Here is a 15,099-nt window from a genome sequence, read left to right on the forward strand (position 1 = left end):
GGGGGGGGGGGGGGTGAAACTGCAGCACCCAGGAAGTCAGGATTGGCGTAGAGTGCCAAACTTACAGCTTCGGGCAATATAAAACAGGCTGATTGTCAGTGTCCATGGCACAGTGCTCAACAGGAGGGGGTGGGATATTAAGACATCAAAGATTCTCCTAACTTCAGCTTTAGACATTCAGACTGAACTGTACAAAGTCATAGCATGTGTGTCATGCCAAAACGGTTGAAGGAACATTTTGAAAGGGACCAAAGCAGCTTATCCCATTCATCTCAGTGGCTTTAAGAAAGACTGTGAGAACTAAAGCAAACCAGCTGTCTCAAGAAACCGATGAAAGCTAAACAAAGTTTTAATGCACATCTGCAGTCAAAGCAGATGCTGAAGAAATTCAACATGTGGAGATCAAACCAGTAGCTAAAGCTCAGAGCCCCAGTTACCTTCCACCAGTAAAAAAACAAATGGGAGCAACAAATGGGCTGTGGAACATTTGCCTTCCGTTTAGGTTTTTGGTCTCTTAACCACAGCAAAGACTAAAGTTAGCTCAGACAATTTGTGGACCAGTTTAGGAAGAATTGTAAAAGATGGGGCTGGTGGTGATAAACTAAGAAAGTAGGTGCAGCTACAGCTAATTTAACTACAAATGCTAAATGGAGGCAAAACTTCAGTGTCACATTATCTCACATCTACCTGCCAGCCTGCTACAAAACAGTTCACAACAGCCCAAAGTGATGTAACGTTACTGTAAAGAAAATAGCAACACCACAAGCAAAATACAATTAAAATGTCACTTTTTCCAACCTATTCTCTTCGCATTACTGTATTTTTTCTCAACCATGTACTTTATTGCCACAAACTTCATTGAACATTTAAGCTTTAAAACTGCGTACAAACGCTGTAAAGCATTTAAACAATGTTAAGTATCCATAGAGTGGCGTGGTCTTGTTCGCAGTCTGTCGGCGGCGGAGTGATAGTCAGCCAACCGACCTTTAGCTCCTAAACTTTCTCCACCTAAAGTTTGTATCACTTTGGAATCTAAATAAGAGCCAACTTACCTTGTCCCGGCCATTTTCTTCACATTGTAAACGAGGCGTAAACAAAAGGAAAACTATGTTCTGCTGGTGTCGGGACTAGGGTTAATTTAGTTAGCGTGCAGCGCGGTCCGCGGAGTGAGCAGGGGACGGTCCTCCGGTGGTGAATCCGATGTGGAGTCTCCGCCTCTGCACGTGAGTCATAGGTTGGGATGGGGGTCACCCAGTCTGCACCCCCCACCCTTCCCCCTCTCCTCCTCCACCGCCACACAACCCCCCCAAAACTCTCCCCCTCTGTCCCCTCGACTAACTGACTGGAAAGAGTCGAGACCAAACCATAAGCAGAACATTTAGTGGCTCAGTTGGCTGAACGAAACAAGAGTGATAAACTGTTGAGCCCATGAGACCAGAACTGTCGCATCAAGCTTCAACGGAACATTAACGGTCCTCCAATGTCCGCCAACGGCTCCTGTAGTTGGAGCAAGATAAACAACTTATAGGCTACCAAAGTTAGGCGAAAATAACTGCGTCGACTTGTTTTTTTCACAGTTTATTTATTGTGGTTGTTAAAAGGCAGACACCCCATTGTTTCTGTTAGTTACGTCTTTATTTGTTAAATATGTGCTGTTATAATAGTTAGCTAACTTAACCAACACCAGATTTTAGCCCTAATGCTGAAGCCACATCTTGAAAAGTAGCACTGCGGTTGCTAAGCGACGTCGGGTTAAAGATAGTTTAGATAGTTTTGTTTATGATTGAATTGACATTTGAATATCATATCAGGAACACGATAGGCTTCTTTTCACAGTGTATTCTCACCTGACTCAGCCAATCAGAAAAGCTGAGGACCTTATCTATCTCTTTTATGACCACAACTGAACTGCTTGTAGTTGCAGTGAGCCGTAGGTACCTGGTGTTAGCCGTGGACAAGCAGACAGAGACACCTGCTGGACAGCAACACTAACGGCCGTGCAATTTCAGAATAAAAGTCGGGTCATGTTTATGGTCAAACAACACTTTATTCACAATTACTATCAGCACTCATGTCTATGGAAATATTTGCTAAAAAAATCAAAGAAGCTAACAAAGTCAGGTAGCTTAAATTCACATCAATAAGTATTACACTGTTGTGTTGTTCCTCTGGCACAGAGTAAACTATATATCCATCAAATGTACATGGCGCATCCGTTCACAGTGAACCCTTTAAGTGCTTTTCTGATCTAAGTAAGGAAAGGACAAACATACAAATTGCGGGCAAGGACATTTCTCAAGCTACATTTCTCCCTATAAGTTCATTTTGTCAACTCAAATCATACAATGAGGTCTGCCTCTTCAGTATTATAAAAAATATTGTAAACATTTATATTAATTGCACAACATACATTCAAATACATACTGTACTGTACAGCAAGATGTAACTTCTGTATTGTTATCCTGTAGCACCATGTATAGCAAGCTGAACAAACTATTTGGATACTTCTACAGTGTGGTACTGACAATACAAAGGAGTAAAATGGCATTCACTAATGATGCATTCTGCCAGTGGTCAAATGTGCTGGAGGTCTGGATTGTATCATTGTGAGATTGTGATTAGTGTAGGCCCGTTCAAAGAGTGGGGTTGGATCAATGCAGACAATCTCTAGTCACCTCACATCTCACAGCTTTGAGGAAGATGAAACTTCATGAAGGACATTCATCAGCGTTAAGATCAACTATAATACAAAAGATTATGGCGGAGAGTTTATCGTTGGTCGTTTAAAAGTCCATACCACTTCCATGTGCAGACACGTTGGTGCAGAGAAAGAAAATATGTCCCGTTACTCCAAGAGCTAATGAGTTAGCTAATCAGCATGTGCCACAGAGACATCATGAGGCCATGACATCGTTGTGTAGCAGCAGAGGTGACATGTAACTCATCATGTTTTCCACCCAGTCCCATATGACATGAAAGAAAGCTGATAAAAGCTGATATATATTATGTACAAGCAGTACTGTTAGACTGAATGGCTTGTGGATACCAAACGGTCCCACCTGATTCACAGTATCCTGTTGATGTTATGGTCCTGGCAGGTGGGGTAACAGAAGATGTACATGAGAATGAAATGTGTGCGAAGGTAGAATTGACAGTTGGAGAGTCTTTATGCTTCCTCTCAGTCTCAGCGATCTCCTCTGCTTGGGTGAGAGTTACAAAGAGCAGCTCTCTCAAGAACTAAAACCCAGATTGTAGTAAAGTAGTATCTCAGGTTATGGTCCATCGAGGTGTGGTCAAGGTCCTTGGGTTTACCTGCACTCCCCCTTCTCCGTCCTTCGCTGGAGGAGGCCGATGTGGTGGGTTGTGGGAGGCGGGTGGTTAACCAACCCAACCTTCCCAAATCTGCCCTCTGTGCAAGGGAAACAAATACAGTGAGTTAAATGTGCCGCTTGAGGCATTCACTGGAAACCATTGCTCCAGTTGTGGTCTGTTCCTACCAACACTGCGAGGAAAAGTAAGAAATGACAATAACAAGACTGAGAACACAACATCATAAGACAACGTCACATCTGCATTGCTTTATTGAATTTGACTGAATGGAAAGTGAGTGAGTGAATGGAAAATAAGATGGTGCAGCTTTGCAATGCAGGTAGATGAGAGTTACTGTAAGTATAGGAGTACAGATTTACAGTAAATAGGAGAGAGGGGGGCATGCTGCTGGGTCATCTGACTGAGCTAAAAAAGATCTGGATGGAGATAGGGGTAGAGCTTGGCTGACTACAAAGGAACAGATGGGTTATGACAAACTCACAGCGATTTGGAGGAAGGCTTCTTCACTTTTGGCCTCTTTCGACGATGAACTGGCCTGAAGCATGCACAGCACGTATACACGCGCAGGGCAAATGCACGTGCATGGAGACAAACACACAGGTATATACACACAAAACACACACACACACACACACATGCAAGCACGCGCACACACACACACACACACACCCACACGCACAGCAGAGACAAGCAATTAGGCTTCATTACAAAAAAGGGAACAGCAGAAGCTGAAAAACAGGCTTGTGTTTTGGCCCTCTTTGGCTTCTGCTTCTGCATGCTAAAAAGGCTTTGATCACAACAGTAAGGGATCATGACAGTTTGAAGAGGTTAAATTTCAGCACATCACTGTATTTTATTTTCTTTGCTCCCCAGATGACTCGCAATGAGAAGAAACATAGCCAAAGACCAACTGGGGAGGCTGTAACCTCCCAGAGTTCAAATTGTAACACGAATTCCATCTGCAGTGTTTGTAAAAGTAATCATCTGTGCTGTAAGAGGAAGAAGAAAATACCTGTATTCACTGAAGTAGTTTCGCTCTTTTCCTCCTGAAAGGAAGTGGATGTAACATTAGTCTCAGTCGGAAATTACTGGAGACAGTATAATCAATCATGTTTGGCTCAGAGGCATTTTACTCACCCTTCTCTGGGTTGCATTGCTTATGTCCCTTGCAACCTCGTAAATCCATGAGCTGTTGATGCATTGAATTCAGAGCATTGCGGTCGAGGGTGCTGACAGCATTTATCAGCTAAAGGAATAATAAGGACAAAATATCAACAAGGGCTTTGGAAACTGTGGAAAATCTCTGGAAAACATAGGAAAATCTGTACCTCCTGTGCTCACAGGAATGCACTATAAATCCTGTTGTGGGATCATTTCATAGTTATTGTTGGCAAGGTATTTATGTATCTGCCATGTGTCTACAAATAAAATACCTGGTATGGGTCAGTGTTGAGGTCAAAATACTCCAGGAAACCGGTGGCAAATTCACAGAACAGGAAGTTGTGCGTGTCATTGATGGTCCTCAGGCACCAATAGGTGTTATTGTTGGCACTGGTGCATGCACAGAATGGACCCACTGAGGGAGTGAGGGAGCAGGAGTGGGTGAGGAAGGGAGGGGTGAGAGTGGAAAATAAGGGTTACTACAACAGTGTTCTAAAAATGTATTTTCGCCATACCTACTTTGGAAAATATTTAAAAGTTGTACAACAATATTCTACAATTCAAACAGCCACATGTTATTCCTCACTTGTCCAGAAGGGGGCTGTTTGCCAATGATGGTTGTCATGGGTGAAGCAGGTGAGGCCAGGCATGCTGCAGGTGTCGTTGTTTTGGAGCCTCTTGAGGAATTTACGTAGTTTCTTTCTGCGCTTCTGCTCCTTCTGCAGCCACTGACTCTTTTGCTTTGATGGCATTCTGATGAGAATAAAACACATTCAATAAACACATTCAATACAGAGAGAGAGGAAACAAAAATGTATTTACTGTCAAACAATGTACATTCTTACCTGAGTGAGTGCATGCGGCCAGCATTGAGCCTGAAAGCCTCTTTATTCTTGAGGAGATAACTGTAAAGAAAAGAAATGACTGTCACGTATATGCAATTAGATCTACATGCAGGTGATGGTGTGGTTCTGTTCTCACCTTGGAGTGTCACACTGACATTCCTCTGGCCGCACCTTTTTCAGGTGACCTTTGACCTCACGGAGGTTCTTGATTTTGGTCTGCAAGGTTTCGATCTGAACACAGTAGGAACAAACACACAGCCCCACAAAGCTCATTATACACCACAAGCGACTAACGGCATGTGAAATGGGTTTTATGGGCTAGATTAGAACAAGAACGAGAATGCAGCAGTACCTCATGCTCAATGTGCAGTTTGTGGTCTTTCCATGCTTGAAGAGACTTGTAGAGGCCTCCATCACATTTTACTGTGTCATTCATAAGAATAGAGCATCTGCAGGATACAAAACACACAATAACACCACTGAAAATCATGCATATATAGTCTACATTATAATCTAAGACTGTATTTCTCTCTTTTAGCACCAAAACATTATAATTAATGCAGACTGATGTACACAGCAGCACCTGTAGGTGACTTTCAGGGCAGCAGGTGGTGTGAGTTTATTGCTGGTGGTGGGTTTGGCTGTGACCCCCATGCCACTGAACTCTTCATTATCCTCTTCATTCCCCGCTCCTCTCCTCCTTTCTCTGGCCCAGCTGCTGTTCCTGGAGCCTAAGGGCCGGTAGCCCTCCTCTAGGTCTACGGCATACAGGTCTCCATCCAGCTCAAACGATACAGAGCGGGCCCAGCGCTTCCTAGAGACGCTCTTACTGGGTTTCATCTCTGAATAAGACGAGATAGAGGAACCTGAGTAAGATGAAAAAGAAGGATGTGATATTGAAGATCAAGATCTAAGATGATGTAGACAAGTGGAGACTAGCACATGACAAAAAAAACCTGATCATATGAACGTTCCAGGCAATTTAATAATTTACAATCTTTTGTATTTGTTTCTCTCAAAGCCCCTAATACTAAAGACTGACATGTCTACTCTAGTCCACCACTTGATGGCAGCACAGACGCATATTCTTCACCCCATGAATACTTCAAAAGCTGGTTATTTTAGCTTGAGATTAATGGCCCTGTTTGGCAAGGCTTTGTAGGCTACCGCAAGGACATTTCAAAGTAAACCACAAGCGTCTTTCTGGACAAAATCAGATCTATTAATAACTACCAGAACAACAGTACATGTGAGTGACAAGAGGAACTTACTCTTCTTGGAGAGCAGCTTCTTCCTCTTCAGGAAAGACGCTTTGAAGCCCACATCTCCGCAGTTACAGCTGTCGGAGTTGGACGTGGGAGACAGCTGAGAGGCACCGCTGGCCATCAGAGCCTGCATACGTGGGGCATAGAGACTAGCCATGCCCTTGCACTTATACAGCCTCAGCTTGCCAGTCGGGTCCTCAACACACTGCCACTTCTAAAAAAAAGGCAGAAGGAAATTTAATTGGGCTGGGTCTTTAGGCTTGTGCTATAGCATAGCATATTTTTTTATCCATTTTCACCCATTGATTTAAATGGTTTTTTTATATATTTACTAAAATCTCCTTATAGATGATGCCTTTTTATGAGAGCTTATTATACACATACGCACACACGTCATACTCAGCGCACTTGATTTTAAAAGACTAAAAAAGAAACACTAATGTCAAATGGAGTCCTGAGAGTATGACTGCATATTATACTCAGTAAATTGTCAAGCATCAACCAAATTATCACCCTGCATGAGCCACACTGTTCTCCTGAAACTTTAATAACCTCTCATTTTTAGCTCCTGTAGGTCAGGTACCTGTCCTGGCTGCTGGCAGGAGGTCTGATACTCTGCTTTCTGGCACAGGTCCTTCACCCGCTGGTATTTTGGCAGGAAGTTCTCCTCCTGGGCCATTTCCTTTCCATCAGCTCTCTTGTGTGGAGGCTTCCTGAAAGAACAAGAAAGCACATGATGATGTCACCATAAGACAATGCCTGGCATAAGAACATGTCCTCCAAAAGGTCAATCAATAAAACATACCCTCTCTCCAACAGGAAAGAGTCTCTCCATGTTTTACCCTTCCTGTTTAACTGGAACCTGGAAAATGAGTTAAAGGAAATGAAAAAATCCTGTCAGACCACTGTGATATTTGCACTTAACAAACATACATCCCATTTTCAAATGCCATCCTTGTAAGGTGCTGAAAAGGTGTTACACATTCATATTTGGATTGTAGATTCCATCATGTCCAAGAAAAAACAAGAACAGAGATTTAGTAAAACTTTACAAAGTCTAGGCAAATTACTTTTTGGCACAAAGCTACCTAATCTGCAACATTTTAAATGCCATTCTTGAAGTGTCTGTTGAATGCCAACACAGCAAAATAATGTGTGTGTGTGTGTGTTCACCTATTGACTGGCCTGTCTGTGTCCAACAGCTTGAGGATAGACTTGCCATCCATTTCTGCAGGGATATCAACGCCGGCCATGTCCAGCATAGTCGGTGCCAAGTCAACGTTTAATACTATATGAGGATTACTGCAGGGAAACCAGAATGAGGTGATATTTCTCATTGGAATTTGGTCACAATGTCATTAATCTCACATATATAATAATATTGGAACACAGCCACTGGATATCAGAATAACAGAAAAAACAAGAATCTGTGTCACTCACATGGCACCTTGCTCCACATTAGGTCCTCGTACGTAGAAGGGAACACGGATATCAAACTCGTATGGCATTGATTTGCCCTTGACCAGACCAAACTGGCCAATATGGTAGCCGTGGTCTGAGGTGTAAATGAGGTAGGTGTTGTCCAGTTCCCCTGTCTCCATCAACATGTTGTACATCTACAGAGCATATAATTCATTGAGCACTCACACAGTGTAAAAAGTTATACTTCATATTTGATAGCTCGAGTCTCCTGTGCCAGTTTCAAGGAAAAGGGATAGAACAATTTACCAAGTGTGTCAGTGAATACATTATACGGTCCCAGTCAGAACAAGCACAGATCTCTCAGGACTTGAGACAGTCAGATGAAATGTGTGTGTGTGTGTGTTTAACTTTCTATGTTTAAGCATATGTCTATCTGCAGGGATGTTCGCCTACCTTCTCCATACTGTCATCCACAGACAGCAGGGTCTGCATCCTCCTGCGCTGCAGCATGTTGGTGAACTGCATGTGGACGGGCTTCATAGGTCCTGTGTAGCGTAGGATCCAGTGTTTGTCTAGGTTGGGGGCATAGTTGTAGCTGGGGGTTCTGAAAGGGGCAGAAGACAGAAAGGCATCCAACTGAACTACAAAAAAACTCAATGTGTACTTTATTTTTGTTGCTTCTTATCGCAAAAAGATAAAATAACAAAGCACAGGAATCATTCAGTACATGTCACTGTAACTCACCATACATTTGCATTCAGTTGTTTTTTCCATCTTTATACATGTGGTTTTCATATTTTATAGCTATAAATTGGATTATAGAGAATGTAGCAATGTGTGGACAGTTACATTGTGCATTCACAGCAATATCCTGTGCCTGTTTCTGCTGATATCGCCTATCCTTTTCTTTCCAAAGTAGCCAGAAAACTTAAAGTTTATGCAATGCTAAACTGGAGGTTGCATAAACCATGTGAAATGCAAAGCCCTGCAATCGATAGGCCTGAACACAGTGAGCACAGTTTGATCAATAATTAACTCCAAGCCATATGGAACTTTAATTATTTGAGAATAAACAGGGCTAAATAGCTAATGGGATCCTTGAAGAAAATATATTTAACGTTTAGAGTGGATCGATTTTACTTTTAAGAAATGCTAATGTCTCACAACTGTAATGTAGTGTGAAGATGTGTCTGCAAGGTGCCAAGGTGAGAAGAACATTTATCACCAGAGGAATGCATGACTTTTACTGCCTCTCTCTCTTCATGTGGTTGATAAGAGCGGAGGGAGATGGAGTGAGAAAAATAGCCAGAGAAGCGCTCTCAGAAAACATCACCCGAGGGAGAGCAAATTTATGGAAAAAGAGCAATTAAAAGTTTGTACAAAGACACTGGGGCTGAATTTTCAGAACATTCTGTGTATAAAGCCTGCGTGGCACAGGTTAATGATGCTGGAGGGATTAGATGAAGCAGGAGAAGGGTGTTAGGGGGTTGGAGGGAGGGGGCAGAAACTGCAGTCTCATTACTGGCCTTGGATCTGTCTCTGGAGGCCAATAGCAGGTCTGCCATTAGCCAGCAGCACTAGACAGACAGTCAAGAATATGGAGGGTCGGGAAGACAAAGGCTGAAATGTTTTGTATGAAATTTGTGTGAAATTAATTGTTCTGAAATGTGTGTGCGTGCATGCACGCGACTACATCATTACCTATGCATTAAACATACATCATTCATGTCTCTATTTGATCATGGCTGACAAAATGGTACAAATTAGCGAGGCTCATTATGGTGGAAACACTAATGTGAGCAACATATGAGCCAAAACAACTGGAATGAAACACTGACTCTGCATGGAGAGGGCTCAGTTGCCAAGAGCATACTGCAGGCAGAGGAAGATAAGATCGAGCTGAGATTATGAAATTTGTGTCATTCTGGGTCAAATGAAAGGGAGCGTGAATGTGTGGATGACTCATATGGAAGCAAATAGCTGTGAATGTGAAAATTGTAAAAAATGTACCCTTGTGTTTGTCAGTTTTGTTCCTCATGAACCAAATCAGTATGATCAAAACCAGCCCAGTTCAAGGAATTTGCTGTCGCAGAATATTCCAAAACCTGCAACAATCTGAGGTCTCTTCCCCAGCTGGGTTAATCAGATAGCTGGTTTAGCATTTTGAAGCTTCCTCATTGTCTTACATGTGCTGTGATGCGTTGGGGAAGGCGGAGCTGTACTGCGGGGCGGAGTCCTCTGGTCCGTGCGGAGCGACGTGGCTCAGGACCATCATGACAGGGCGGTGAGGGTACATCCTCTTAGACATACGAAAGTAGTTGATGCTGTCGTTGGTAATGATGTCTGTCAGGTAGTCCTGTGGAGCGAGCAGACACTGTCCGTCAGATACTCAGTGAGTGACAGAGGGAGTGAAAGAGCAGATGTCAAAGCCTTCAGTAGTGCGCTGGGTCAATGCTCATTACTGACCTGGTGAGGCAAAATAGATTCCAAGCACTACTGAATAACTCCTATATTTAAATGACCCACAGTGGATTTCACCCACTGTTTAACTCCTCAAAGCCTGATTTTTGTAAAAAAAATATTTTTGTACACATTGTAAGGGAAACATTCAAACAGAGGACCCAATGTTTTCATCAAGATTTCTTGTACACAACATCATACTACACATTTACCCAAAACTCGGCCAGACACCTAGTATCTCTGTTAATGAGTTGGGGTGAAGAGGTTAAGACATGGTAATTGTAATTGTAAAGCTCTTTGCAAAAAAAAAGGTAATTTATAAAATGCTCTGTTTTATGGAGACGGGGTTTTTAATTTGGGGTAATGTATGGTTACTTCACTTAATGCTTAAAATTTGAGATAAAAATACCATGTTTGACTTTTACTTCTATACAAGCAATTATTCTGTGATGGCAGGCGTGACATCTCTCAGGTAGTGTGTATAAATACCTTTGAGTAGTCACTGCTGTGTTTCTCTCGTACTCCATTCCTGCAGAGGGTGTAGTTGTAGAAACGCGAGTTCTTCACCAGTGCTACCCATTCCTTCCATCCAGGGGGCACATAGGAGCCGTTGTACTCATTCAGATACTTTCCAAAGAAGGCTGAGTGAGGAACAGGCAAGCATTTTGTTCATTTTTGTCCTCAAGCACAAGGCATGTGTGAAAGTACCTGTTTGAATCTACTTGCGGTGCTCACCTGTCCTGTAGCCAGAGTTGTTGAGATGTACAGCGAAGGTGTGTGGCTCGTGGTGGACCTGCCACGAGGGCGAAGAGCAGTTCTCGTTGTTGGTGTAGGTGTGGTGGTTGTGCACATACTTCCCCGTCAAGATGGAGGAGCGGGACGGGCAGCACATAGGTGTGGTGGAGAAGGCATTGGAGAAATGTGTGCCGCCCTTCTCCATGATGTGCCGAGTTTTGTTCATGGCCTGCATTGAGCCTGGGAGAAAACGAGAAAGAGAGCAGGGGGGTGGGTGTTGTATGAAGGGATAGGAGGGTGAGAGGAGATTCAAAGGCCAAGGATTGAAATGAAAAAGACGCAGGGGAACATAAAACAGTTGGAGAAGAGGAAAGAGGAATGGAGGAAAACAGAAAGGATAAATAGTGAAAAATATAAATGTAGGGCATGAGGGGGAAAGCAAAAACCATTATGGAAGTGGTAAGAGAAAAAGAAGGGGCAGGGGGGGTGAATGAGGGAACAAATCTTTTTGGTAAAGTGTAACCCATTTGGATTCCTGTGTACTAAAAGCTTTTCAAGCTGATGGTGATTGTTTGGAAAAACAGATGCTTGACCATAAATTCCTGCTTTTCAATGGGAGTCTTCTCACTAGCGATCACAGGAGGACAAAGGATGTCACCAAGGCCATTATGCAGCCACTCCAGTCCAATACGCCGCTAAAGGACTTAAGCGGGAAGGGAGATGGCCAGCGTTTGGCACCCAGACAATGGAAGCCATAGGCCGCCCTCATTTCATGCCAGCAATGGAGAAGTTGGCAAAGGGAGCACATGACTTTGAGTGGGCCAGTTGTTATGGTGCCAAGAGGCAGCATTAGGCTGACTTTCCCTTGCTGATGCTGTTGGATACACATGGAGAGAATACCCATACCCATGGGACATGGACACAAAGCAAACAGAGAGAGACAGATGCACAAATACACAGTAAACACACACACACAGGAAAGGATTAATGGGGGAAAATGTCTTACCCAGTTCTATGTCCTGATCATCAGTGAGGATGAGGATGATGTTGGGTCGGACATTGCGGATGTGGCGGTCCCTCTGCAGGCGAGACCTGAGGCGATATCCAGACAGGTAGCCAGAGCCCTGGGACACAGGGAGGATTCCCACCAGGATGAAAATGAGAAGAAGAGGGAGAGGGGCAGAGAGCCCCCACCCTGCCATCACGCTACCCTGCAGTCACTTCCTCACAGTCCTTCGTTTCACACTCAGGAGTCTGCAGCTCCCTCACTCAACCTGAGAGACAGGACACAGAGGGAGACTGATAAGAATAAAATACACACACACACACATGGACACACACAAAACACCGTGAAAAATAGCAGATGCAAGCCTTGCACAGCCATTACAGGGTGCTCTTCCGTACAAATGCACCCGTTTGGGCTGAGCTCAGCTCGTTAATCAATCATTAATGATGCATTAGAGTGGTGTCATTGGCTGGGTGTAATGATCTCTGGTGATGAGCACATGGCTGCCAGGCTGGGGCTAATGGGCCTGGGCCCAGGGCCAGCTCAGGACTCACCTCCCCCTGAGAGGGTTAGGGTAGATATGAGGGTTGTGGGGAGGTGTGGTGGGAGGAGGTGTGGGGGGCAGAGGTGAAGGAGAGAGACAGAAGAAAAGGAGATGAGGAGGAGGAACATTAAGACAGGGGTCAATGAGCAGAGTGACAATGTGAAGAGACAGCAAGACTCCTGCTCTAAAGATTAGAAAACACAGACTTATTCCAAGTCGACACACAGAGTGGAACAGAAAAATTCAAAAGTGCCTGTGAAAATGAAAGCAGGCAATATTAATGCGTAAAAACTGCCTCTAGATGTGCAGAAAATTACAAATTCTGCAAAGTTCAACATAACAATTAGAGTCAAGTACGTGTTAAATAGAGCTTTTTCTTAATTAATCTCCACATGCAGTTCACCAAAATTACACTACAATCCTATTAGTTCTCTAATAACTCTTCCTCATTAGCGCTACATCCCCTCTGAGTTTACCATGGCAACTGCTGGTTATACTCCCTTGCAACCATGTAGCAGTACTACCTGACTGTCTGATATCTACAATTACTATGATGCTCCAGGAACAATGACTGCAGAATTTAGAGTAAACAAAGCAATAGAAACAAAAACCGTCCTTCCTTATAGTTCCTTAATGTTCATTCACATATTAAATCTCAGCAGATAAACCAAGAAACTGTCCTCAAAATATGTTTCATAGAGAGGGACATTTTGAAACAATAGCTATTAAATATTAGATAGAAATTTGTATTAATAAATGTAAAAAGAATTCTAAAAGAAAAAAATAGATGTATCTTTCATTAAGCTGTTATTAGTAATACATTTATTAAATGAATATCAGAGGGCTAACTTTGTGCCAATTCTATCTTGACACATAGTCAGACCATCAACACACTCCAGTGATAATAATCATAAACAGAGTTTACAAGCAGCAGCATCAGTGTGATTCTCCAGTCAGAGTAAAATGGGGCTTTGTGTGTGTGTGTGTGTTTGTGAGTCCACAAGGAGTATATGGCCAGAGTAATCCCTGTCTGAAGATGAATACAATAACAACAACACAACGGCAGCCTCTCTCTGCTGGGACTGCGACTCCTCCTTAACAACCACCTGACTGGAATACAGTTCAACATGGGGGATACACCATATACATACATGCAACTGCGCCTGGATGCACACATACCCAACTGACACACTTATCAAAGACAGGATGAGGCTCCCAAAAGCAAAACTGTAAAATGTCTTAAACATTTAAGGGCAGAGATGATTACAAGGAGAAACTGCACTTGTGAATCTGTATCTCTGTGCAGAGAGTCACAGCTGATGAAGTAAGTGTGAACTGAATGTAGGAGAGCTCCTCTGTCTAACACAAAGCTCCCTGTTCCTCTCTGCTCTACGCCGTTGTCCAGATTGTGCTCATTAAGGTCTTCTCAAACACCCACACGTCCTCCATCCTCCTCCATGGTCTTGCTTTGCACAAAATGCACACACCTACACACACGAATACGTGCCATGTGCATGTGAACATGTGCGCGCACACAGATAAATCTGTACGACAGCAGCTGTGTTTGCTCTGGTTTCCTACTCCCAGGGCATGTGGTTCTTCCCCGGAGGAACACATGCGCTCTGACCCGGGGTGCTGTGCTGTTTGAAATTGTCCTTGCTCCTTTCTTGTGCTCTCTCCCTGCCTGCATCCCTCTTTCATTTCTGGCATGGGATGAAAACAAAACACCAGAAATGAGGAAATCCACATGAAAAAAACCCATGGTGAAAGAAAGACATTTAACCAGCAGTGAATACCCTGTCACCAAAATGGATTCCAGGACATCTACAGTGAATGAAGAATAGATTCAGTGTGCTGAAATTAGGATGGTTCTCCGCCACTGGCTCCTCTTTTAGAGTGGTTTGTGGTGTGGAAGGTACAGTACTTCCCTTTGATAGTTGTTTATTTGTTCAAAAAGCTGATGTGGGCAAAACCCATCAGGGAAGAGTACCAAATATAGTCCTGATTTACAAGAAAACATCCAGCTCGATTTTACACGCTGATCTATCAATAGCCAAGTATGTAGATGTTGTGTTATTGACATCCAGTGGTGGATATTTTCTGACATTACTCCCAGGAGGCCTCCCCCTTCCCCCTGATACTGAGGACTAATTGGATTTTCAGGCATTTATCAGCTATAACTGACACATACAGTCCTTTCTTTCCAGTTTGCTCTCTCCCTCTCTCTTTTATCTACCCGCATTGTTTGTCTCTCCGGGTGGCAGATGCTACATGAAAACGCAAAGAAAAAAGCAGAGGAAGCCATGACGTCCAAACAGACAGAAGGCATTA

At 43.3% G+C, this 15,099-nt stretch overlaps 2 protein-coding genes across 4 annotated transcripts in view; both read right to left on the bottom strand.

The window, feature by feature from the left end:
* The window catches only part of zgc:92107 (uncharacterized protein LOC492329 homolog), a 30,825-nt gene extending 29,614 nt beyond the window's left edge, over positions 1-1,211 (bottom strand). For both annotated transcript variants that reach the window (XM_035662524.1, XM_035662526.1), the window contains exon 1: positions 1,053-1,211. In XM_035662524.1, coding sequence (XP_035518417.1) covers positions 1,053-1,066 — 14 coding nt within the window. In that variant the 5' untranslated portion in view covers positions 1,067-1,211. The remainder of the gene's footprint in view (positions 1-1,052) is intronic.
* An 831-nt stretch (positions 1,212-2,042) lies between these two features.
* The window catches only part of sulf2a (sulfatase 2a), a 31,389-nt gene continuing 18,332 nt past the window's right edge, over positions 2,043-15,099 (bottom strand). The window contains exons 3-22 of one of the 2 annotated variants that reach the window (XM_035662529.1): positions 12,225-12,492; positions 11,219-11,458; positions 10,973-11,124; positions 10,210-10,379; positions 8,477-8,627; positions 8,042-8,217; positions 7,775-7,903; positions 7,407-7,463; positions 7,185-7,314; positions 6,608-6,815; positions 5,920-6,202; positions 5,689-5,785; positions 5,473-5,567; positions 5,337-5,396; positions 5,078-5,244; positions 4,764-4,906; positions 4,468-4,576; positions 4,343-4,376; positions 3,812-3,865; positions 2,043-3,409 (exon numbers count right to left, since the gene is read on the bottom strand). In XM_035662529.1, the coding sequence (XP_035518422.1) occupies positions 3,379-3,409; positions 3,812-3,865; positions 4,343-4,376; positions 4,468-4,576; positions 4,764-4,906; positions 5,078-5,244; positions 5,337-5,396; positions 5,473-5,567; positions 5,689-5,785; positions 5,920-6,202; positions 6,608-6,815; positions 7,185-7,314; positions 7,407-7,463; positions 7,775-7,903; positions 8,042-8,217; positions 8,477-8,627; positions 10,210-10,379; positions 10,973-11,124; positions 11,219-11,458; positions 12,225-12,420 (2,682 nt within the window). In that variant the 5' untranslated portion in view covers positions 12,421-12,492 and the 3' untranslated portion in view covers positions 2,043-3,378. The remainder of the gene's footprint in view (positions 3,410-3,811; positions 3,866-4,342; positions 4,377-4,467; positions 4,577-4,763; positions 4,907-5,077; positions 5,245-5,336; positions 5,397-5,472; positions 5,568-5,688; positions 5,786-5,919; positions 6,203-6,607; positions 6,816-7,184; positions 7,315-7,406; positions 7,464-7,774; positions 7,904-8,041; positions 8,218-8,476; positions 8,628-10,209; positions 10,380-10,972; positions 11,125-11,218; positions 11,459-12,224; positions 12,493-15,099) is intronic. The other variant, XM_035662530.1, reaches the window with a different exon arrangement.

Source organism: Morone saxatilis, unplaced genomic scaffold, assembly GCF_004916995.1.
Source record: "Morone saxatilis isolate NCDOM2014 unplaced genomic scaffold, NCSU_SB_2.0 Contig18, whole genome shotgun sequence".
NCBI lineage: Eukaryota > Metazoa > Chordata > Actinopteri > Moronidae > Morone > Morone saxatilis.